Consider the following 25,929-nt stretch of genomic DNA (forward strand, 5'->3'; position numbering starts at 1 on the left):
TTGGACTAAAAAATTAAAAGTCCGATAATTTTTTCTGAAGAACTTTTATTGGGAATAATAAATGTCAAATTTACTATTGTACCACTTGTTTATATCCTTTATTTGCAAAATTCTTTTATGTAGCATGTCAGATATTGGTATACATATATATTATAAGTATATGAATGTATTCAAGTCAAGTTTAAAATATATTTATATAATACTTTCTACTTTATTCTTCGAATGGTCCATCCTTGGTGAAGTTTGTGCCAAAAAGTGCATTTAACACAGTCACAGCAACATTACGACGTGCAATCTTTTTAGAACGTCCAGAGCTAGCATACTCAACGTTATCAACGGTAACGCTCATACGTTGCAATGTATTAGGGCGTTCACCAACTGTACCTAATTCACGATACTGCAAGCCTGGACGCATCTGAAAAACAAGAAGAAAAAAAATGGTTGAGAAATTTGTTTAGTTTTGATTTTAAACTTATGTCAAGAGGCATTATAAAAATTACCATGCAAAGTAAAGTTGATGGATGAATTGATTCCCAATTGGTTGGCAATTCAGAACGATTTGTTGGTGGCTTTGGTGTCTTGACCTGTGGACTAGATTCTACACTGTCAGCCTCAGAATTGGGAGTATGCTCAATGCGTAACTCAGGTACAGGATAACCTTCATTCTCCCACTCAACGAATAATTTATAAATAGCAAATGAAGCTAAATTAGCCATTGGCACATCATCAATTATGCCTGTTGCATCATCATGTTCACCATTACCAGTATTATTATCTTCACCAGTATCCATAGCTTCGCCAGCATTAGCTGTATGCTTGCGCGGACGTGGATTTTCTTTCATTTTCTCCAAAATATAATCACGCAAAGCTTTCTCACTGGCATTATTTTTGGCAGCGGTCTTAGAATTACCTTTGCCTTCATATTGTTTCTCATTAACAGTAACAACAGCGACAAAACCACCACTTGGAGAGTTATCAACAACAAATTCACCAATATTTAAACCATTTACTTCATGCAACGCCATAAGTGCGTTCTTGGGAATCAAAGTTTTACGCAATTGACGATTTACTCGTATTCTCTTCTCCTTGGTGCGAACTAGTCGGTGAATGGAAATATGTAATGAAAGAAAAATAAGAGTATGTATAAATAAATGCCAAAATATTGTAAGGCCCATTTGAATATGATAGTACTATCGATAATTAATTTCTTTTTGACTCTATCGAATACTATCAATAGCTTTTGTTAAACGATAAAAACCAATGGCCACTCTTCTCAACTCTACAATTGATTAAGTTAAAAAATTGCCTTTCACATTCAATATAATTTTTATTCTACGAAAAAAAACTCAGCACGATGGTCTCCATCGCTACAACATCAACTACAAGGTGTTAAATTTTACCTAACATTGTAACGAAATTTGGGAAATTCCTGATTACTTAGCAGCTTCTGTTAACGTTCGAATCGCTGACCTGTCGAACAAATAACTCATATATTCAGTACGGTAAAATGTTCTTTATTTACAACTCTATTATGGCAGTAGTACTGCACAATTACAATACTCGCGTACTTCAAACCAAACTGATTGATTCTTCCTTAGCTTGCGCTCCTTTTATACTCTCTGTTGCCTACTTCTCCTAGGGTCTAGACTTTTCACAGCCTTCTAAAGCAGATGCATATATCTCATTTCTGTGCTCACATTCACGTTCGCCTCCCCGTCACATGCGTGCATATATGTGTGAGTAACAACTTCTACACTTAGGTGACGACTACATGTGTGTATGTGAAATAATCTCTTCGCTCTTAAAGCCGTCACATAAACAGTTTTTCATATATATCGTTTAACACAATCTTATGCATTATGAGTAGATTGCACGTATTTTTATGGAGAACGTCATATCAAGCGACACTAGCGCCATCTGACATGAAAAAGTAGCCATCGTCCAACTTTTGTTGCAAGCAAAGCATAAAAAGAAGAATTGGACATTTGATTTGGCTAAGGGTGCTTTCACACACTGCAAGTGAAATTATTTTTCCTACTTGTTGGTATTTTTGCAAAAAAATTTTACTGTTAAAAACTGCAATTTAACAAATGAATAGAACAATAAATATGCTAGCAGGTATTTTTCGTGTATAATGAGAATGTTTACAACAGTCTTTCGCGATATTTTGTATGTGAATGGACAAGGCGAAATAAACTTCAATTGCCAAGTCTGAAGTTCCCTTAGAATTACAAACGCAACGTCTTGGTTGATTGTGGCGCATCTATATGAAAAACTTCATTGTGTCTCGGTCATTAGTTGCAAATGTGTGGTTGCTTACTTAGCTGTCGTTCTGCATTTATTTACTATCAGCACAGTGACGCATCGAAATTTGCCACAATATGTACGCGAAAGCTTATTGGTAGAGATGTTGTTGTTGTTTTTGTAGCGATAAGGTTGCCCCCGAAGGCTTTGGGGAGTGTTATCGATGTGATGGTTCTTTGCCGGATACAGATCCGGTACGCTCGGGTAACACAGCACCATTAAGGTGTTAGCCCGACCATCTCGGGAACGATTTATGTGGCCACTTTAAACCTTTAGGCCATCCTTCCCTCCCCACCCCCAAGTTCCATGAGGAGCTTGGGGTCGCCAGAGCCTCGTCTGTTAGTGAAACAGGGGGCCTACTCTGTATTGCGATGCGAAAGGCAGTGCGATACGAAAATAAATTGCGATGCGAAAGGTAATTGGAACTCTGTAGCGCTATCGCATCGCTAACAATGTTGCTTTTTTATTTTTCGCTAATTTTTTGCTTGAGTATGCATCACTGACCAAACTCAAAGAAAGAGAACAAAAGAAACAAGGCGATTACAATTTCGGCAAACGATTAATTTTTGTTGAACAAATTAAAAAAGGATTCTGTAGCATTATGGAACGATTTAAATGAAGAAAGGATTGATTTAAATGAAGAAATCCTCCCTGTTCCGAAATTGAACTGGAAGAAGTGAACGTGATAAATACAGAAAACGTGGAAAATCAGAGAATGGGAAATATTGCTAGTTGTATCAGAGAACAAATAAAAAATGACATGATTTCCAATAGAAATGCTTTATAAAAAAGTGGTTTCGATTTAATTGTTATTTATTTATGTATTTTAAGTCCACTAGGATTACAAATTGTTGCTTTTGTGTTTGTTTTGTTTTTTGAGTTGTTCTATATGAATATAAGATATCAATTTATAAAATCATCAATTAATACTTACATATTTGAACAATGCGAATGCCTATTACTTGTAGCAAGAAAAATGCGAAAATGAATGCTGTTTGACATTCGCTTTCGCTTTACAGAGTGCCGGCAATGCGAAAAGGGAGAAAAATTGCGAATGGGCAAAATGTGAATGCGAAAGTCAAAATATACATGCGAATGTCAAGATACAGAGTACCGATTTTGCGATTTCGCGTATTTTTTCTTTCGCATCGCAATACAGAGTAGGCCCCCAGGATTCGAAGCGGATAGGTGAGGTTGACTATTGGGTTTGGAGAAGTTATATATTGCGCTGGCAACCTGAAGGGTTGCGCTACACAGCCCCTTGAATCTGGTATTTTAGTCGCCTCTTATGACAGGCATACCTACCGCGGGTATATTCTGACCCCCTAACCCGCTGGGGGAGAGATCATATGTTAAGATAGCCTATCTTATCAAATTTAAGCAAAACTTTGTCTAAATAAATATTCACAAAATTTTGTGAGAAGCTTGCTTTTCCAAAGTCTGACTGACTGCAGGGCCTATTAACTTGAAATGTATGATAGCCACACGGTCTATAACCAGAAAGTACAAAAACCGGAACGTCCAAGAAATAATCAGGGCAATTTATTAAAATATGACTTGTATTTAATCTTTCTGGTGTTGCATCAATTTTTAACCAAGAGCAGGAATTGTTAGGCGGCTTAGAACATACCCGCGGCAGATATGCTTGTAAAAGGCGACTAAAATACCCAATTGATTTGAGGGGTTGTGTAGCGCAACCCTTTCAAGGGGATGCCAGCGCAAATTATATCCAAACCAGGTGTCCACCTCACCTACCCATGGCTAATACTGTTTCTTTAGCAGCCAAGGCTGTGGTGTCCCAAAGTTCCTCATGGAAGAAGGGCTGGGCGGTATGGCCTAGAAGGTTCAATGTGGTCATATTAAATCGCTCCCGAGATGTTCCGGCTTATATCTTAATAGTAATTGTTACCAAACGTACAGGATCTATATCCGGCAAATAACCACCGCTATCGACTACATTCAAAAAACCTTCGCTACAACAACAAATACAGCCGGAACTTTCCAACCTAACCTATAAGAGCTATCCTTATAGGCAACATAACCCTTATACCAATTTTACACAGAAGCTTAATAGAACCACAATTTTTTTTTTTAAATAATACATAAAATAAATTAATGTTTCTAACTCTTACCAGAAGACTTCTTGCGTGTACGGAAAATATTCTTATACTGCAATTTGCCACTTTCATCATACAAATTAGTTTCTTCCATTTTGACGTCCGTTGATTCCTGTGTCGGTGTAACTTGTGGTTCATCATCCATTTGAGGTGGTAATGGCGGCGGTTGTAAAGGTGCCGTTTGTTGTTTTCCATTACGCTGCTGATGTTGCAACGCACCTTGTCCATTCGTGTTTTGTTCATCTTGTGAAATCTTATTGCGGTAGTTCGGATTTCTTGGAGTTGATGGAGTAACTTGATTTCCGGCAATGCCTTGATTTGAGACCGGAGTGCCTAGCTGATTTCCACTGAAACCCGATTGTTGTTGTCTGGCATCCTACGTAATAATAAATTGTTAAAAAAATTACTTAAAATCATTTCTTCTAAATATAAATTAAATCTAAACATTGAGTAATTATGGCAGTTTATTTTGAAACGGTTTCATATAAAAATCAAAAATACTTATAAGCAATTACCAAATGAGTTTTTACAAACCAAACATCAGGACAATCTATATGTAGTACATACTTTCATATCCCAATTAATTGTGAGCGCTCTCTTTTTTTATTGTTTTATTTCGCATATGAAATTCAGTCCAGTGCAGCAAGTAATCACGACTTTGCAGATTCATTGTTGGTTGACAAAGACGACGACGTCATTATCTTGTTGTGGTCGATGACTTCGCGCATTCGTTTGAAATTGCAAACTCAAAAACCTTAGTTTAGGAATAGCTATGAACATTCCTACTGTCGATGCTCAAACGAATTTAACTCCTATTCGTTTAAGCAGTCAAAACGCAATGAAGCAAACCAGTGAAGTCGGCCAATGCGTTCCTCTCTGCTAAGTGTTGGGTCACAGAACAAATAAATGCATAACATCAACTCACAAATCGATAATTATGCATTCAATTAATCTGTGTAACACATTTTTTTCTTTCGTGTTTTTTTTTTTTTTTTTTTGTAGAAATATCATGTATGTATATACATTGAGTGCGGTGTAAGTTTAATTACATGGCAATTACAATTATGTTCCCCCTCAAATACAAATAGTAATCAATTCTTTTAGTTCGGAGTTAAGGCGAGTTCGCCTAAATTGCTACCTGTCGGTAAAGCAGTGCTAAAAAAATTTAACATTTTTTGAGCATACTTTTCAACGATGATTCAAACTTTTATTTCTTTTCTAATGTTGCTTTTCTATGTTAAAACCATCTGCATCTGCCAGAGTTGTTAAGGAATGCAATCACACGGAATGCAATCTATGAATTCCCATTCCTGTACTGACACTTTTGGATTGCAGCCTTTATTCCTTTTTTGGAATTATGAATAGTCATTATTCCTTTTTGTTAGTCCGAACTAATTATTCCTTTCCTGCATTCCTCTTATCGAACAACAAAATTCAAAAGCCGGTTTGGTTACGCGATTTTATTTTAAGTTTTGTTATTTCATTATAAAAAGAATCGAAGGTAAAAGCAAGAGTATCCCACAAAAACCCCATTCGACTGTAGTTGTTGTTACTATAGAATTTTCGTCATTGTAGAATGAAATAGATTTACTACAATTGCAGTAAAGTTGGAGCTTTTTGTTGAGGGTTTTATGGAAGAATTTTAACCTGCGCCAAGTTATAATTGGTTAAAGTTTATTTGAAAAAAAAAAAAAAAAAACAAGTATATGTTTCAAGTACATCTCATCATATTATAACGAATTCTTATAAGTAGATAAGATATTTAAAAAAATTGCTTTAATGAATCTTATACTACAAACATATACGAATGAAATTTTTACGCTCTGCCATAGCGCGTTCTTTAACCGAATTCTGAGATAGGGTGCTTTTGAAACAAATCCTAAAAAAGGGTATTTTTGAAATATTTTCTCAAGATAGGGCGTTTTCGAACTGGCAGCTTAGATAGGGTGATATTCCCCTCAGCCGTGTGAATAGCAATTATTTTCTTCTTTAAACTTTAAATTTTAGAAAAAAACTTCAATGTATTCTTTAATCTAAACTATGCCAATTCATGTGTAAAAATTTTGTGGAAGAAGTTTTTAATCTGAATAGTAATTTCTAACTTTATATCAGGGCTCTTCAAAATTGAAAGTCAGGCGCACTTTTAGTGAGAGCGCAATCGTCGCGTTGATCGTGTGGGTGATTTGATTTTCATTTATTCGCTTACTAGCACTGATGACCTGATATGAATCTTCTCGCTCTCTGAGAGGGCGTGAAAATGTGCATTTTTTTTTTTTTTTTTTGATATTGGACATAGATGCCATCATCCTCAAAATCAAATTTGGGCATTTCAGAATAACTTTGGGTTATTTTACATGGTAAATGTTTGATTTATGATTTTCACCGAAAATTTACTCAAGATTGTCAAATGGGATATCAAAAAACTCGAATTTTTGTCAGGATTACAAATCCGAAGAAAAAAAATAACTCTTTTTCACCCGTGGAAAATTTATCAGTGACGACACCTTTCATCGATAACTCTTTTTCACCCGTGGAAAATTTATCAGTGACGACACCTTTCATCGAAGGGCTGCACACGAAACGGGTTTTGGTAGCAACTTTCGATTGGTGAAAAATTCAGCTTCTTAGTCTTCGCATTGATGTAAATGGATGCATAAAGGACATGTTTTTGTGGAGCGTTGCGACATTCCATTTCTGACAGATGATATAAATTGTAGTTATACGTATAACGCAAAATGTTTAATTAACAGCCTTTTGCGGACGACAACGCAGATACTTCACCAAGTGATCTAATTTCGTAATGTTTTATATATTTTCTGCGTTTCTTATTGTATGTAGATATATGTACATAAACGTTTTGGTCGCATCAAAGTGAAAAAAGGGGCTAGCCGTTCATTGTTATCTTATGGTGGTGCCAGAGCAACAAAGCAAAGCAACGCAATCGAAATATATTATTTCATATTTTTTTTACTTATCTACCACAAAATATTTCTACAAAACTTTGCCTTTTTTATAAATTTTAATAAGTTTTTATCAGCTTACTTGCTGATTTATTTGAAAATAATAAAACCGAACGGATTTCTTTAAGTTTTTTTTGGCGTATTTTAGGCAACTCTATAGCCATCTGATGTTCAAGACCCATTCTTGGAAATGAATGATCTTTTGTTTACAATCGAATGAACTTCAAGACCCATTCCTGGAAACGAATTGAGAGAGAATGAATGTTTAGTATCAGGTCATCAGTGCTTACTAGCAAGCAACGAGCTAACATCAAGCATATGTATCGCGCATAATTATTCATACATATTCCCCCCAGCTGGTTAGGGGGTCAGACCAGGTCCTCATGGAACTTGGGGTCGGGGAGGGAGGGAAGGCCCGAAGGTTTAATGTGGCCACATAATGTTCCCGGAGCTTACCGGATCTGTCCCTCACTAGGGTAGGCACCTTGTCGTTGGTGTGAGGGCTTAGCCGAACTCCATAGCGCCCGACTATGAGGCGGAGCTGTTTAGGACTGACATCTACGCCGTTTCGCCTCATAGGAGGGCGGCGGGATGTCGGTGACCAAGAACTGCCAACCCCCTAATCCAGGGTGTTATGCGGACCCTGCCTATTGGACGATTTGCAGCCAGGGGATAAATTCGGCTGTATTCGAACGGAGCCTTCCCGATACCGGGCCATCTCGGGAAGTAGTTATGGCCTTACCGCAGTAAGGGGCGCTGCTGTGGCGGACGGTTCTTTCCCCGTATATAATACTGGACCGCTGAGCCCGCCTTGTCGGGCAGGTGGTCGTACTACCAAGATGAACAACTCATTACCTGAATGTAATAAGGAGGATGTAAAGAGGAGGACTGAGTCGCAATCCAAGGACGACAAATACGAATTAAGCGATGCGTCGGACTCGGGGAGCGAGAGTAGTGCTGATTCAATGAACCCCTTGTTGGAGAAGCACACAAATGAAAACGGAGTAGAAGAGTGGAGAAGGGTACGGAGCAGAGGAAGTAAAAGAGCTCTCTCGCTGTACCGTGCAGCACTAAGAATTGTACAACGCTTGGGAGCAGTGGTCGACCCAACAGAAGTGGAGATCGAGCGCTTGGAATGGGCCCATGAAGCGGTAGAAGTAGGTCGAAGGCAGTTCAAAAGGTTTGCTGCGAGAAACCCTCGGTTCTGCAACCGGTACGAGGAGGAAGAAGCGTCGAATGGCAGAATGAAGAGGCAACGTTCGGCAGAAGGCGACAAGCCTGCTTTCAAGAGGCAGAAAGGACCCAGTCCTAGAGCCGCGAGGCAGGGCAGTCGCATAGACAAGACAAGTAGGCCCAAAGCTGTAAGACAGATGGGTTCCAATAGCGAGGTAGCAACTACCTCGAAAGCTGCCAGTCAGAGGGAAGTTCCAACTACGGAAGTAGGAGATAAGCCAAAGGGAGATAACGCTAAGACTCCGGCTTTCTCGGAGGCGCTAAAGGGAGTTAACGCGAAGACTCCGGTGTTCTCGGAGGTTCCAAAGGGAGATAACACTAAGACTCCTGCTTTTCCCGAGAAGATGAGTGATGTGGCAAAGCAGTCACTGACTGTGGCGCTGGTTGATCGTAGCAGTCCGTTCGGACAAATGACTACTGAAAGGTGGAGATCTGTGGAAAGGGAGCTTATTAGCTTAATGCTTAAGATGATGCGGGAACAACCAAGTAAGCCCCTTCCAACCTTTGATTCGGGGGGATGGTATAATGGTGTGAAGATGATAGCGTGCGACAACATCGCGAGCTTGCGGTGGCTGGAGGAAGTCGTTCCAAACCTCCAAAGGCAAGGCACGAATGCGCGGTTTGAGGTGGTAGATAAAGCGCAAATCCCCACGGTACCAAAAGTTAAGGTATGGATACCATGCGTGATGAAGTCGGAGGATACACTGCGACTTCTGCAGAATCAGAATCCGAACATACCGACTCAGGATTGGAAGGTACTTACTGTATCTCGGCCTACCGAGGATGGTCAGTTCTACATCTTCCAAATAAACAAGCAGGCGGAGGATATTTTGTACACGCAGCTTGGCAAAATGTCCTTTGGCACTGGCAAAATTTACATGCGACTCAGGAAAAGAAGTCCCGAGGATAAAAATCCTAACACGCTGGAAGTGGGCGAAGTCGAAAAGGACCTCAGAAGCCTAAGGGAAAAAAGACAGGTGGAGGTCCCCGACGTCACCACGAACGTGCTAGAAGAGGACCAACCGCTAAATGGTGCTGTGACTCGCACAGAGGAACACACGGCACAACATTCACGAGGGGCTGAAGGGGGCCTCGAATACTCTAAACTAAAAGGGCAAGAGGAGGACGACGACGTCAAGACGAAGGTGCTGGAGGGGGACAAACAGCCCAATGGTGCTGCGAGTCCTACAGATAAACCTTCAACACAGTAAAGTGGCGTCGAGCGAACTCCTCCTAACCCTTGAGGAGGGTTCGTTTGACGTGGCGCTGATCCAGGAGCAGTGGCTCTCATCGGGAGGAAAGGTTTCTGGACTTAGCGCGCGTGGGTTTGGCGTTTACTACGCACAAACGGAAGGACGGGTCCGAGCTGTAGTAATGGTAAGGAAACAGCTGCATTCATATATGCTGCCTAATTACACCACCGAGGATCTTGTAGCGGTGGCTGTTGAGCAAAAGAATAAGCAGGCATTTATCCTGGCGTCCTGCTACATGGCCCATGCTGCGGAGGTTCCACCGATGGAGTGCAAAAGGCTAGTACAGGAGGAAGGGCGCAAAGGGCGGTTGGTCATAGGCGCAGATGCAAATGCGCACCACAATGCGTGGGGAGGAGCAGATACGAACGAGAGAGGCGAATCTCTATTTTGTTACATCCTGCAAACCAATTTGCAGATAGCCAACAGGGGAAATGTTCCTACATACATTGGTCCAACATCCAGCAATGTTCTGGATATTACATTGAGCTCCGAGCGTGATATATCAAGGTATGATTGGATGGTTCTCGATAGACCATCCTTCTCCGACCATGCGTATATAAGCTTCAGCATCCCACTAAAGAGGGTAGAGAAGGGAGGAACCTTTAGAAACCCTAGGGCAACGAATTGGACTAAATTCCAGAAACATGTAGAAACGAAACTGGGACAACCCAAAGAGGTTGCTAATGTAGAGGAACTGGAGGAGTCGAATGAATTCCTAACAAGGACGCTTATGACTGCGTATAACAAAGCTTGCCCTCTAAGAAGATTCAGAGGAAAAGCAAAGCCGCCATGGTGGAGCAATGAGCTGAGTCTTCTAAGAAGACAGGTAAAAGAAATGTTTAAACTCGCAAAGACCGCGGAAAGCGAAGCGTGTCGGGAAGAGTACAGGGATCTTGAAAAAAGTCCTAGCAAAGGGAAACATAGTCCAGGGACTAATAAAGAAAGAGAACGGGGAATGGTCACGTGATAGTGAGGAATCCCTTGAGGTGCTTCTCGATACACATTTCCCATCGGGAGACGGTTTAGAAGAACCAGCAGACATCACTCACACTTCGATCACGGAGCTAGTGGTGCCGGGCTTGGTGACCGATACCAAGATCGAGTGGGCAGTGAAGACGTTTTCTAAGTTTAAATCGCCGGGCCCAGATGGTATATTCCCGGCCATGCTACAAGTCTCAAGTAGGGCGGTCGTGGAATGACTTAAAATAATATTCGATGGGTGCATAAGACTGAATCATGTACCGCACTCTTGGAGAACTGCTCGTGTAGCTTTTCTACCAAAGGCGGGGAAGATCGGTCACGTGTATCCCAAAGACTATAGACCCATTATCTTAACATCATTTCTGCTCAAAACCTTTGAGAGGCTGATAGATGTGTACATAAAGTCCAACGTGGATGAAAAGCTGCTCTCCACAACACAGCATGCGTACACCAAAGGCAAGTCGGTAGACACCGCATTGCATAGGGTGGTAATAAGCATAGAGAAATCCCTGGAATATAAGGAGTATGCTCTAGGAGTCTTCTTGGACATTGCCGGGGCTTTCAATAATGTTGCAAAATGGGCGATTATGGATGGTCTTAATTACATTAAAGTACATCCTGCCTTAATCAGATGGATCGGCTGCATGTTAAATTGCAGAAAGATTCCATCACAATGGGGATTGTACGAGGCCACGAAATCAGTGGACAGGGGCACGCCGCAGGGAGGGGTGCTATCACCTCTGCTGTGGACACTGGTCATCAACCAACTGCTCAGGCAATTCGATGAGGGACCCGTAAAACTTACGGCTTACGCAGATGACGTTGCAATTGTCATAAGTGGAAAATGCCTTCCAACGATTAGTTCTTTGATGGATCGGGCGCTTCGGGATATTCATACCTGGGCATCTAATGTCGGGCTGAAAGTCAATGCGGAGAAGACGGATATGGTCTTGTTTACAAAGAGGCACAAGGTCCCAAATTGGACCAGGCCCAAGTTAGGAACGGTGACCTTACAGGAGAAACCTTGCACAAAATATCTAGGAATCATCCTAGACAGTAAGCTGTCATGGAAGCTCAACTTGGAGGAGAGGGTCAAGAAGGCCTCAACGGCACTCTATGCATGTAAAAGAATGCTGGGGTGTACGTGGGGCCTATCGCCCTCTCTTTCTTATTGGGTTTTTACAGCGATTGTAAGCCCTATTCTATACTATGGAGTTCTTGTTTGGTGGAAAGCCACACAAAAAACAACATACCTCAAAAAATTAGAGGGGGTATGCAGACTATCGATGCTTTGCATTACGGGAGCCCTGAAAACAACCCCGACGGCTGCACTGTATGCCATTCTGCACATTCCACCTGTAGACCTGGTAGCAAAGAACAAAGCGTTAACGACCGCAACCAGGCTCGATGCTTCGGGGCAGCTTGAGCGCCGACCATATGGCCATAGTAGTATAGCGTCCTCAGTCACAAGACGAACAGACTACATGATTCCCTACCTGCACTTTGAGGGAGATCTTAAGGCCACAATAGAGGTGGACGGTTGGCGCAAGGGTGCGCAAATGGCGGACGAGGCGATACATGTGTACACCGATGGTTCCAAAATAGTGGAAGGAGTAGGGTCTGCGGTATACTGCGCTGATCCGGAATTAAGCAGATCCTACAGGCTGCCGGATTACTGTAGCGTTTTCCAAGCGGAAATATTAGCCGTAACCAAAGCAGTAGAAACCCTGGAAGAGAATAGCTTAAGCTGCAACCGTGTTAACTTTTATATTGACAGTCAAGCAGCAATTAAGGCAATAATCTCGCATAGCACAGCATCTAAATGCGTGTTAGAGTGTAAGCAGTCTCTGGAGAGAATCGGGACAGGGAGAAGCATACATCTATATTGGGTCCCAGGGCATATGGGAATAGATGGGAATGAAAAAGCGGACGAATTAGCTAAAAAGGGCGCATCCCTTCAAGCTTGATCCGTAGACGTCCCAATTAGATTGGGCGAGATTAAGCGAATGCGAGAGGTGCACATGATCGACCAAGCAAAAAAGGCGTGGGTTCAAGCGCGGGGCTGTAAAGTGTCGAAGATTATGTGTAGGTCTTACAACCTTAGACTAACACAGTTGCTTCTATCATTAAAAAGAGAGGACTGTAGACTCATGACGGGTATTCTGACTGGACACTGCCTTCTGGCGTCGCATGCCTTTAAATTAGGCTTGGTCAGTGATAGCAGGTGTAGGAAGTGCGGGTTGGAGGAGGAAACGATCGAGCACGTTCTGTGCTCGTGCCCTGCACTTGCCAGGCTAAGACTCCAGCTATTAGGAGTGATACAGCTGTCAGATCTAGAAGCAGCAAGTGGCTTAAGTCCTAGGAAGCTTCTAGTATTTGCCAAGAGGACGGAGTTATTTTATAACATAGGTCCTGGTTTTTGATAGGGTTTTTCAGTTTGGTCGTTAAAACAAACTTCTGGTAACACTACGGACTCAATCAGTCTATGTGAGGTCCTCATGGACCGGCCAGTTCAACCTACCTACCTTACCGGATCTGTATCCGGCAAAGGACGATAACACTCCCCAAAGCCTTCGGGGAGCAACCTTATCGCTACAACAACAATAACATTCATACATATTTTGATACCGATCAGCCGATACCCATCACCGATGTTGCTACGCCAAGTACCAAGCGGCGACTAACTCAATTAATGAAGACAGAGCGAATCATATGCGTGTGAATTGAGAGGGCACAATTGTGCTTTGAAATGAAGAGCCCTGCTTTATATTAAGCATATATGTATGTAATACCACAGGCTAGGTACACTCACCATCATCAGATTGCAAATATATTGCTGTTTAAAAGTTTTTGTATTCAATAATCGAATGTACCTAAATTAAAATGTTTTCTTTTCACTTATGCTGCTACAGTCACAAAAATTTTGTAGGCTGTCTTGTTTTGATTTGAATTCAAAACTTATTGCGAGCATTTTGTATTAGCAATATAGGATATTGCATATATGCCAATCAGTGGTCTAACTAATTATAATTTAACAATTTTTCTACCGAAAGAATTTCACAAACAAAATGTATGTGAACCTACTTTGAAGGGGGCCACTTTAATTTCCCTGCAACGAAGTTCAAAATAATATGTTATTGGGAATTTTTAAAAGAGACCGAGGTAATCAAACCTTTAGATGTGAAATAAATGAATTGGTTACTTTTTATTATTAGTTTTAGTTTGTTCTTGGATGTATATAATTTAATTTTTGAAGAAATCATTACCTCTGCACTAATTACATATGTACATACATATATAACATTTCTACATGTAGGGTGTATGTTGCAGACAAAGACCGTAACTTTCTCGACTTAAAGAGTACTATGAAGTAACGGCACTTTAGTCTGAAACATTGATATGTTTCATTTTACTCCTGCAAAATAATTTGTCATTCGTTTGAGTTTACAGCGAAGTAAATGTACATAACTATAATACACAAAACTAATATTTAAGAAAGTAAATAGACAAATTTTCAATAGCTTGCAAAACGGATAAATCCTCAATGCCTACCTATTTATGTATGTTTGCTTGCCATAGCTTTTACATACGCATCCTACACACATTTAATGTACTCCTTATTACTGTTTAGCAAATAGCATTTCCTTGTTAAACTAAACGGCATAAGGATGCACGAGTTGCCGTCTATGAAAAATACTAGTTTTGAGAAGTTGTGTTTGAAAATGTTATTATTACTGACGAGAAGTTTAATTTTGACGGATAAAAAATGGCTACCACAAGTACTGGATAGGCACGTGACATCTACAACAGACTTGAATCGCATCCATTGTGAGGAGTCGCTAATGCTATGCTAATATGCTTCGTACCAAGACGAATGAACACATATTCATTTATAGAGTTACTGGACAGTGAGCCAGTGAGCTGATTTCGTTTGGAGGCGCCTTCCATGGTAACGATAGAATTTTTTCAGCAGTACAAATGCTCTAATTCATGTGGCACCGTCAACAAAAGGCTTTTTTAGACTTACAATATATCATTGATGCAAATGGCAGCATTTTTTAAAAACCTTAATTGAGGATCTTTGGAATATTTTTTCTGCAAAAACTTTTGCTGTTACAAGGCTATACGAAAACTTAAAAGAGCTGAGAACCGCCATAGTACCGGAATCGGAAAGAATTCCTTTGAGCATCTTAAAAAACTTGGTTAATTAAATGCCGCGTGGGCTGAGACTAATAGAAGAATTACCCCTACATCCCGTTACACTATAACGTATTATTTTAATTTTTTTTAATGAATGAAAATGAATGGAATTCAAAATTTTAAATTTTTTCTCTTTGTAATAAATATATGTATATATATTTAAAATGCACTTTTAAATGTCAAAACACAAACGTATTTATAACGATGAAAAGAACTATAAATTTAAAAAAAGTTCTGAGGTATATTGTAAGTTGCTAAGAAATGCTAGTTCATATTTAATATATATTGTGACGAATATTAGTGACACTTGAGTGATACTCACATCAGTAATCTGATACTAAGTAAATAAAGCCACAACAACAATAAAGCAAGCAGTCACTTGTATCTACATAAACGAATCAATCATTATGTCTACACATATGTACGTACACGCAGCGGAGAGAAAACGCACAAACACATGCATATATCTTATCTGAGTTGCTCACAAAAGTAGGCAATAACTTGTGCAAGTATCACTCATATATACACGCGCATATAAGAAGCTATAAACGTAGTTATAGCTGGTAATAACTAGTAAATTCTAGAAATAGAAACGCCTAGAAATATTCCAACGAGGAAACCAAACAGTACCAGCCGAGGCATGACCAATCAGTTTAATTTAAGCATGCTATCTGCCGAGAAGTAGAAGTGTTATTGTGAAGTACTTTAATAAAGGCCATTTTGCATTATTGAATAGTAGAGTTATTTATTCAACAGTTTGGTGATTCGAACGTTAGCAGAAGGTTGCAAATAAGAGGAATTTCGCAAAAATCTTTTCAATATGTAGCTAAAAAATGGTTTTAAAATAGACTTTTTTTGTATGGCCGCTAGCAAGTTAAGCTTAATTTACTTAACTTTTTCTTTGCTTAGTTCGTTTTATATGTTTCCCAGAGTTCTTTCGTGAGGCAAGCGTTTTCTCACCCCTTACATTTGTAGATTTAAGCACAAAGAAATGTATCACGGATGCGGCTATGACAAGTCTGCATTCGGATTAAATCGGGTTTACAAGCTATTGCAAATGAGCCTATTAATCAGGGCATTTAATATGTGGCCGGGAAAAACACAACCAACCTCTTTTGCCACTGCAAATTATAAAAAGAAATATGTATTTTTAATTAATAAGTTGTGCCAAAAATTCTACTTTTTAGACTTTTTATTGTTAAAAACAAATAAAATTGTATACTACTTAACATAATAAAACTTCCTAAACACTTACCTGGTTTTTTCTATGTAAAAGTGTCAAGTTCGGGTGTAACCGAACATTGTATACTCAGCGTGAACTTTAATTGTATATTTCATTTCAGATAAATTACTTTTCTACATAACACGTCGCACCGCCCGTTTAAAAGAAAAATGTCTCCCCATTTCCTCTTGCAGTAAAACTTGATAAGTGAAATATCATTGATTCAAAACTATTTTTTGCTAAGTTATAGCTTATTATTCTAGGCTACGACCCTTTTAAACTTGTTTTATATCTAAGTTACCGTGGTCTTTAACAGATCCCGTGCCTTTTTACTAGAAATATTTTCTGCTATAAGGAAAATATGTGTACACAATTTCATTACGATATGTTAATTTTTCTTCGAGTTATGGCTCCCGAATAATAGAAAATTGTTTAGTCATAAATTTCTTTTTTTTTTAATTTTTATGAAGTCTCAATATCAGTCCACACATCAAATGTCAACATTCTAGGTATATTATTTACTAAATAATCAGGTTTTTTGTGTTTTCCCAACATAAAAAGTGGGCGTGGTTATCATCCGATTTCGCTCATTTTCAATACCAATTTATTCTGAGTCCAGATAAGCTCGTGTAGCAAATTTGGTGAAGATATCTCAATATTTACTCCGGACGGACAGACGGACGAACGGACATGGATCAATCAAATTTTTTTTTCGATACTGATGATTTTAATATATGGAAGTCTATATCTATCTCGATTCCTTTATACCTGTACAACCAACCATTATCCAATCAAAGTTAATATACTCTGTGTGTAAAGCACACTGAGTATAAAAATGTATAGGTACAATGTATATACATATACAAATATTTTAAATATACTAAAATCTTTAAATTACATTTCGGTTTTTTACAATTCTATTGATGTCTATGGTGCATCAGTAAATGTTTAGGAAGTTAATTTTTAGTTCAGAGGAATTTATTAGAAATAGATCAAGAGGGAATAAAAGAACTGTGATATGCTTGGTTACAATATCCTTTAGAGCACCATGTTCGAGTCTATTGCCCGACTAAAAAACAATAATATATATATATAAATACGCTGATTTTCCGATCATAAAAGACTTTGATCAAAAGAAAATGTTCCTCTGATCGTCATTCTTCTGGACAAGCCTTTTTAAATAAATTTCGAGTCTTCTTCTTGTAAAACTAAAAACCCCCCTCGAAGGTTTTGAGGAGCATTATCAATGATGATGGTCTTTGGCGGATATAGGCCAGCCCCAGCCAGCGTGGGAACGATTTGATTTGACTACCTTCAAGATCTGTCGCCTCTCACTTTGGAAATGATCTGAGTCCTATGATTCACTGGGATTAATTTCAATTATTTAAGAGTAGTGTTTTGGTCAGAACCTAATTATTTATATCTATTATTCACGGCCACCCCGATGCATAATTTATTTGCACAAATGTACATACTAAATACACTGTCATGTATAGGTCACACGCAAGGTTTTCTAAGCGGATTCACCACCTGGAAGTGGTTTAGCAAACAAACCGCATTTATTTCTGCCATGAAGAGCTTCTCAGTGAAAATGCATCTGCCTTGGAGCTACCGTTCGGAGTCGAAAGTAGTACGACGCAAATTGGAAGAGAAGCTCGGCCTAAATCTACTGGAAGAACATAAAACTGATATACAAATTTAGTAAGGGTATTTACGAGGATCCCTCTAACAACTCTTACCCTTTGGTAAAAGCCTATAACAGTGGTGGAATGCTATACGCGTCCGAATAAATCGGGAGTAGTGTCAAACGACGCATATTGACCCCGACAACAATAATCCGATGGCGGAAAAGAAACATTTTATCTCTGTTTGGTATATTTTGAGTTGAAGTTGTTGTAAATTTTCATGCGGTTGTTGTACACGGGAAACATTTTGTCTACAAATGTATTTTGCACGAATTTAATTTTCATCACACACCATTGGTGTACCGGCCAGGGTAATGTTTTATAAACGCGACCAAAGGCCGTAAACGCAAAATGGTATCCTGGGCAAAAATTAGGGGCTGAAACTGTTATTTCTTTTATAATATAATTCCTTGCAAAACTATTAATTTTGGACTTTAAATATATTTGGATCAAGATAAAAATAATTTTCGGAATTTTATTTTTTGGGTCCGATAGAACTAGTTAAACTCGGACTTTTAAAAATTAAAGTCCGGAAATAAAAGTTAAATCGGGACTTTTATTTTTTAAGGCAAAAATAAAAGTCCTGCTTGATAACAAAGAAATGGCTTATCCGAAATAGAAAGAAAAATATTTGAATTCGGATAAGCCGCTTCTTTGTTATCAAGCGTGACTTTTATTTTGGCCTTAAAAAATAAAAGTCCCGATTTAACTTTTATTTTTTGCACGACGTTTCTAACATTATTGACGTTTTCCGCAATGAAAAAAATTTCAAATTTCTCAACTACTTTATTTTTTTCTAAAAAAAAAAACCAATTTGAATATTTTACTTTTATTTTTTTTACTTTCTTTTGATCTGAGCATTGTGAATTCATACAAGTGAAAAATCGATAACTCTCCTTAAAACCTTCGGAGAGTGTCCTTGTTGCTACAACAACAACTACAAAAACAACGGTTATATCCAAAGTGTGATTGTCAGTTGGATATGATTCTCTTGTAAGGGACTATTTTGTCAAACAAATGTAAACAAATGAATTAAAATGAATTTTTCCTTGTGTTACAGCATTGTCTATGACTACTGACTACTGACACTTGCAGAAAAACTTTTTGTTAGGATTTTTAAGTTAAGTTTTAGGTGTATCATAATCTCCTCGATGTTTCATATTTTCTACTTTCGACAACTGGTTTCGAAAGGGCTTTCTTTTCGAGTTTCCAAATCGGAAACATATGTTATATGGCTTAATTGTGCCCAAATTGAAGGGCTCAGTTCAATTTGAATGGGAACAGCTCCTGGAATATAACAGAATAAACAGATCTGAAGGACAGCTCATAAAATCAATTTCCTTAAAATTATTTTCGGAAATGCAATGAATTTGTTATACTTCTTTCCATCGCTTCCGTGGTTGTTCACAAACTACTTTTGTGTCCTCGCTGTTGCAACACGCACTATGAAAGTATCATACAAATATTTATATCGTTCCTGTATGATCGGGCTTGTACCTTAAAGGGACATAATCATCGATAACACTCCCCAAAACCTTCGAGGAGTGTCTTTATCGTTAGGTTAGGTTATGGGCTTGTAAGCTGCGAAATATTATAAGTGTACTTGTACTGTTCTTGACGTGTTCTTGTCGAAAATGATGGTTTTTTATTGAAAAATAAAAGCTATCTTTCACAACTTTAAAATTAAAAAACTTTCTTAAAGGGTTAAGATTTTTTTTTTTGAGATTCTTTATGAGAGAACTGTGAAATTCGATTGATACTTAGATCAAAGCACGTCTTTTGACAGCTTTGCCGTTTTTTTAGACGAGGATAAGCAGTCGACCGCCGTTCTATATATTCAAAAGATTGGTGGTAATTCTTTACTTTAGCTCACAACAAGGACGAGGATATATATAAAGTCTCCTACCATATCCTCTTATATAAGCTTGAGTGTATTGGCTTCCACTCTGTGTTCTTACGTTGGTTAGAATCCTACCTAATGTGTGTTGAAATGGAAAATATTATTATTGTCGAAACATCTAGAGTACCCCAGGGCAACATTCTTGGTCCTCTCCTGTTTGTGTTTTTTATTAATGATATTGGTTTCTGCTTCAAAAACTCCAGTTTCCTCCTCTATGAATCAAATCCCCTTCGGATGCCTCCCTTCTGCAAAACGACCTTACAATCTGGTTCACTGGTGCCGTCCCAACAATCTTTTGCTAAACGTGAAAAAGTGCTTCACTATATCATTTCGAAATCATCCCTCTCCCATTCCTCATCCTAGGCTTTGTCTTTGACTCCAACTTCACCTGTCCTGCCAAGGCCTTCAACCTAGCTTTCTTCACAGCTATGTACAATATTTTAAAGGATCCTTATACCAGGGCCCGGGGTTTCTCATGAGGCGCGCGATTTAGAGGTACTAAGACATTTTTTTAATTCAGGAGAATCTTTAGTTGTTCCATGTGCAAATTTTAAGCCGAATTTCAAAAGCACGAATATTTACAATGATTTTTTGCCTGGGCCTTCGAACAGTGAGGAGACAACAAAAACATCAAACAAAAATGTATGTTTACATGAATCCGAAATCGTAAAGTTTTCGTGGTGACACTGAAGGTTCATCTTCAAAAAGTCTTCCAACAATACCACCAACTCTGTATCAATGTCCAGATTTTTTAAACGACTTCGACATCGGTACCGTGAATAATGAGTTGTTGCGATCTGAAGAAGTCAACGAAATAATTCGTCGAGGTCATCAAAAGTAACCTGTTATTTTTCCACGTGATCGTCATGACGAGGCATTTCCTACTTCGTTGTTAAGCAGAATCTTGCCAAATGGAGAGAAAGTTGCGCGTGACTTTTTGGTGTGGAGTACTAGTAGCAATGCTTTTTATTGCCTCCCATGTCGTCTGTTAAGCACCAATATTTTAAATCGACCTAAAATTTGTTGTCGTGGCGGATATTCGAAATTGCAGGTGTGTAAGAAGGTAAACGATAAACTGCCAGCACACGAAAATACTCAAGATCACATTAAATGTTATATTCAATGGCGATCTTTACAAAATCTAATTCAAAAGGAGGCTACAATTGATACACTTATCAATGAACAGCTAATCACTGACCCTCAAAAGTGGAAAGAAATTTTGTATAGAATTTTGGACACTATTTTATTTTTGGGTGAAAGAGGCCTAGCTTTCAAAGGCGAAAGTATATATCTTCGTGAACGAAACGATGGAAATGTTGGGCAGCTAAGATCGCATTAGCCAATATGATCCGATACTTACGAGATAATTTGGAGAAAGTTAGGATTTCACAACAGCAGAACACACGTTTACAAGTTCACTATCTTTCTTCCAGACATTCAGAACGAGTTTATAGAAATTTGTGCAAAGCAAGTGAGGGAAACTATATTAGATCAAGGCAAGAAAGCCAAGTATTTTGCTATTATCGTTGATGCTATCTATGCCTGATGCTAGTAACGTTGACTCCATTCACTCCATTTCAATTCGAAAGAAACAAATTTTCCAATTCAAGAGCGGTTTTACTTTCGTGAATTGTGACCAAAAAACTGGTCAAAAAATCACTGATCTAATTTGCCATACTTGTTGAAGATTTTGTGCTTACAACGGAGCATTACGCCACATTCTCGACAATAACTCGAATGCTGATTACTCGCCTTGTGCAACACACAGTCTCAATTTATGTGGTGTTGATGCTGCAGAATGTTGTACGGCTGCAATTACTTTCTTCGGAGTTGTACAAAAATGTTTTACTATATTCAGTAGCACTCCACAACGATAGGAAATCCTCAAAAAAATGTACCGAGCTCTCTTCATAGTCTTTCAGCCAAAAGGCAAATTTGACTGCGCAAGCATACGGCAATGTTACCAGCATTCTTAAGTACATCAACAAGTTCGAATGGATCTTGCTGTCCTCAATTTGCTTCAAAATACTGACTACCATTAATGAAAGAAACGTGGTCTTCCAAGCTAGAGACGCCACCATAGATTTTGAGGTCCGACATCTAGTTGCTTATTAGCTGATTTGAGGTTGATCAGGAACCAATGTGTAACAATTTTAAACGAATGCAAAACAGTTGCTATGAAAACCAACAGGCCTTTTGAACATCTCGCCAAAGTTTCTGGACATTCGAAAGAGAAAACCCAAAAGACGTTCTGAAGATAATTTAAATGAGATGATTACGTATGATTCAGTCTGATTTTAAAAACAATACATTCCTGGTGATCGTTGATTCGGTAATCACTTGCATTACTGACCGATTTGCAGCTTTGAGAAATTTGAGCGAGACGTTTTCCTTTTTGTGGCAATTTGCATACATGGATGAACTACGGTTCGGGCGACATCAGCAAAATATGTCCAAAAATACAAGTCGGACAAAGCTTAAAATACGAAATAAATCACTTGAAACTACGAAGCAAATTTGATAAAGGTCTGTCACCATTGGAATTGCTAAATGCCATCTACATATGTTCAAAATCTGTATACGATTTTCCCCAACATTTGTGTTGTTTTACGTATCTTTTGTACTACACCTGTCACTGCAGCTAGTGCAGAACGTTCTTTCAGCGTCCTTGCAAGAATCAAAAACTTTCATAGATCGTGTTCATCTCAAGAGCGGGGTTCAGGACTTGCCACGCTTTGTGTTGTATCCGTTTTGGCAAGAGAGTAAAATTTTGATATTATTATAAAAAAATTTGCAGCGAAAAAAGCAAGAAAAGCCACTCTTTGATATCCGAACCTTCTATATTGAATAATTAAAATTTATAATCATCATTCAATTTATCAGAAATTTATTAAAATGTTACCAAATAACTAGAAAAGATTATTTGAAACAATATGTGGCTGTTAAAAGAGAATTTTATTTCTATCTTACAATAAAATATAAATAGTAAATGTTGTGTGATAATTTTATTGTCAGCTCTTAGTCTAAAAATCATTTAGTTGATGTGGCAAAAATGTTTTTTCATGTAATCCATCAATAATGATTCATGAATGAGACGTCATTAATTCAAGTTAATCAAATGTATTAGTGGATTTTTTATAGGGGCCCGTAAATTGTTTAGTTCCGGGCCCGGATTTTCTCTCTACGGCCCTGGGTGCAGCTAGTTGTTGTTGTGCGATAAGGACACTCTCCCCTTGGGGAGTGTTAGTGATATTGATGGTCCTTTGCCGGATGCAGATCCGGTAACAAGCACCATAAAGGTACCAGCCCGACCATCTCGGGATGATTTGATATCACAACATGAAGCTGTCTAGGCCATCCCGCCTCCCACCCCCTAGATCCATCAGGAGTTCGGGGTCGCCAAAGCCTTCGCTGTTATTGATACAGAATTCACCACGGGGGTAGGTAGGTTGACAATTGGATTGGAGAAGCTATATACATATATTGCGCTGGAAACTCCTTGAGAGAGTTGCGCTACACAACCCCTTGAATCAATTTGGTATTTTATTCGCCTGTTACGACGGCATACCTACCGCGGGTATATTCTAGGCCCCTAACCCACTGGGGGTGGTGAAGCTGGTCATGTTGGTCAATGACCTCATTGCAGGCTCTTTGGACTGCCCAACTCTTCTTGGCAACATACCGTTTAATGTGCCCCTACGAACTCTTCGCTCATTCCTCATGTTTTATTTGCCTGCCCGTCGGGCCAATTACTATCAATTTAATCGAATCTTCCGCGCCCTCACCGAACTTAATAGACTCTCAACGGTTGTAAATATTGATTTCTCTTTATCCAGAGACTTCAAGTCTGCTATTAATATTTTCTTAATTTGATTAATTTAACATTATGTTGTGTTCAGCTTTATCTTCTATTTATGTTTACTGTTATATTTGTTGTTTAAATATTTGTTGGCTATTCTATTTTGTTTCAAAAGATTTTATTAATTTTTGTATCTAGTATGTAAGATTTTCTGATTATAGACTAAATAAACAAAACTAAACTAAGATTTTCAATTTTGTTTGCAAAGGAAATTTTCAATTTCCGATTTCGGATTCGTGGTCCTGGGTCCAAAGCGCGTCTTTGGACACATCTCCCGATATTTTTAGCAGTTGTGAGCTAAAGTAAAGAAATACCAGGTTGTGTAATAATTTTAATTTAGCTATCCCGATGTTAAGTGTAAAGCTGGAGACATTGGTGCTTTATCGGTAACCGTATCGGTAACCTTATAACAGCTGATTCGACAACCCTTATGAGAATCAATGCAATCGATTATTGGTGCCGCTAAGGTCGTAACCGTATCGTAGCCAATCAATTGGGTTTTGGTTTACCGTCGTAACGGTAAACAGCTGATTACGTTAGGGATACGGATACAGCGATACGACATACGACACCAATGACTCCGGCTTTAGAACAAGTACCGTTTATTTATGCGACAGTTCGGTACTAGATTTGCTGTAGTGCACTGTGCCCACCTATGCCGCTTAACTACTCAACGATATTACGTAACGTTAATAAAAGCTCTGTGTATCTAGTATTGTACATGTATATCTACATACTTATTTTCCAATCGCGTGTTTTTTAATTATTGTCTCTCAACCAATAATTTTATTGATTTTGAACGAGAAATTCTATATAATACCTACTTTTATTCCCTCTTTAATATACTACAATTAGTGAAGATTAATAGATACATACATATATACACGGAAAGCTAGGAATAAATGTGTAGTACATTCCCAAAAAGTAGGGGGCAATATTCATTTATTTACTTACATATACTCCGCCAGAGACAAATCCCTTGCTTTGGCTTACAGGACGTCTTGAACGATTCATTATTTCACTGGCTTTTTGCAAACTTTTAACAAAGAACTTCTATTGAAAACTTTACAAATGTCACAGCAATAAACCAGCAACCACAAAATTCAGAAAATCAATGGCGGCGAAGCACGAGCAGCGAGTTCGGTTAACCCCGATCTATCTCGTGACTAAAAGCGATGCTGCCATATTGATGGATAGAGCGGCAAACCGTACGAGTAAAATTCGGGCGAGTGCGTGTTGTCGCAAAGTAATGGCAAAGAGGATAGATTAATAACTAAGAGGATAAATATAATAAGAGCCGTCACTCGTTATTTTTTAGGCATTTATTCGATGTAAACTATGAGGTAGTCGCTACTTTTTTTTTGGACGAGATGTTTATAAATGTCTTCTATACATTTTCATGGGGTATTTGCGTTTATATTTCCGACTGTATTTAATTAATTATTTAATTCTCTTTCCAAAGAACACGTTTGCATAAAGTGACAACACCGCATGGATAAATGGAAGGCAATTCAAAAATGTCCCTCATAAAACAAAAGTAGCGACTACCTCACAGTTTATATCGAGTAAATGTCTAAAAAATAACGAGTGACGGCTCTTATTATATTTATCCTCTTTGCCACGACTATCAAATAAAAAGCCATCAGTCAACATTTGCATTGAGAAACCGTAGCGTTCGGACGTAAATATGTCGTAATGGGATGATGATTTATTTTACTTGCAACTACAGCAGTTTTATTAAATAAAAAAATAAAAATATTGATAAAAAGAAATTGTGGATGAAAAGCTTGTACGCAAACGTAATAAATAGATAATTTTCAATAAATTTTAATATGAATTGCGGTTCTTCCGCGCATTTGTTCATTTTGAATGTCGACTCAAACTAAATACAACACTGCTGTTTTTTCAATCACACCCCGCGACTATCATCAAATAAGGAAGCGTCAAATGAAAAAATCTAAAATTTTTGATTTTCATCAACGTGTAGCCGACAACAAATACGTGTGTCACGAAGCCACCCGACTGCACTAACACACACAAAATTCACTCAATCTCGTTGTTAATCGCCGGAGCCCTTAAGAGGAAATTAATGAAAAGCCATGATTCAATTACAGGTTTGTTCTCCAACGTTGATAGAGCTTTGACAATCCCAACTTTGAAAATCTGGACGGGTTGCTTTTCCGAAGTATGGAAAACGGGGAATAATTCAATCCCC

The 25,929-nt window shown here is 38.5% G+C and overlaps 1 protein-coding gene across 2 annotated transcripts; it reads right to left on the minus strand.

The window, feature by feature from the left end:
* Positions 1-69: 69 nt before the first annotated feature.
* DIP1 (DISCO Interacting Protein 1) lies at positions 70-24,837 on the minus strand. 2 transcript variants are annotated; one of them, XM_067782952.1, is made up of 4 exons: positions 24,669-24,837; positions 4,437-4,797; positions 501-1,096; positions 70-415 (listed from the first exon to the last, which is right to left on the minus strand). In XM_067782952.1, the coding sequence occupies exons 1-4, from the start codon at positions 24,726-24,728 to the stop codon at positions 212-214; spliced, it is 1,221 nt and encodes a 406-aa protein (XP_067639053.1). In that variant the 5' UTR covers positions 24,729-24,837; the 3' UTR covers positions 70-211. The 2 variants fall into 2 exon arrangements, with proteins under 2 accessions (XP_067639053.1, XP_067639054.1); XM_067782953.1 differs by lacking the exon at positions 24,669-24,837 and adding an exon at positions 4,989-8,450.
* Positions 24,838-25,929: the final 1,092 nt, after the last annotated feature.

Source organism: Eurosta solidaginis, chromosome 4, assembly GCF_040869045.1.
Source record: "Eurosta solidaginis isolate ZX-2024a chromosome 4, ASM4086904v1, whole genome shotgun sequence".
Taxonomy (NCBI): domain Eukaryota; kingdom Metazoa; phylum Arthropoda; class Insecta; order Diptera; family Tephritidae; genus Eurosta; species Eurosta solidaginis.

Bases quoted from the DNA above. Each gene is read 5' to 3' on its own strand.
- DIP1 (XM_067782952.1), bottom strand. From the start codon at position 24,728: ATGAATCGTTCAAGACGTCCTGTAAGCCAAAGCAAGGGATTTGTCTCT. The intron at 4,798-24,668 runs GTAAGTAAATAA...ATTATTACGTAG, and splicing joins TTGTCTCTGGCGGAGTATAT to GATGCCAGACAACAACAATC. The intron at 416-500 runs GTAATTTTTATA...CTTGTTTTTCAG, and splicing joins CATCAACTTTACTTTGCATG to ATGCGTCCAGGCTTGCAGTA.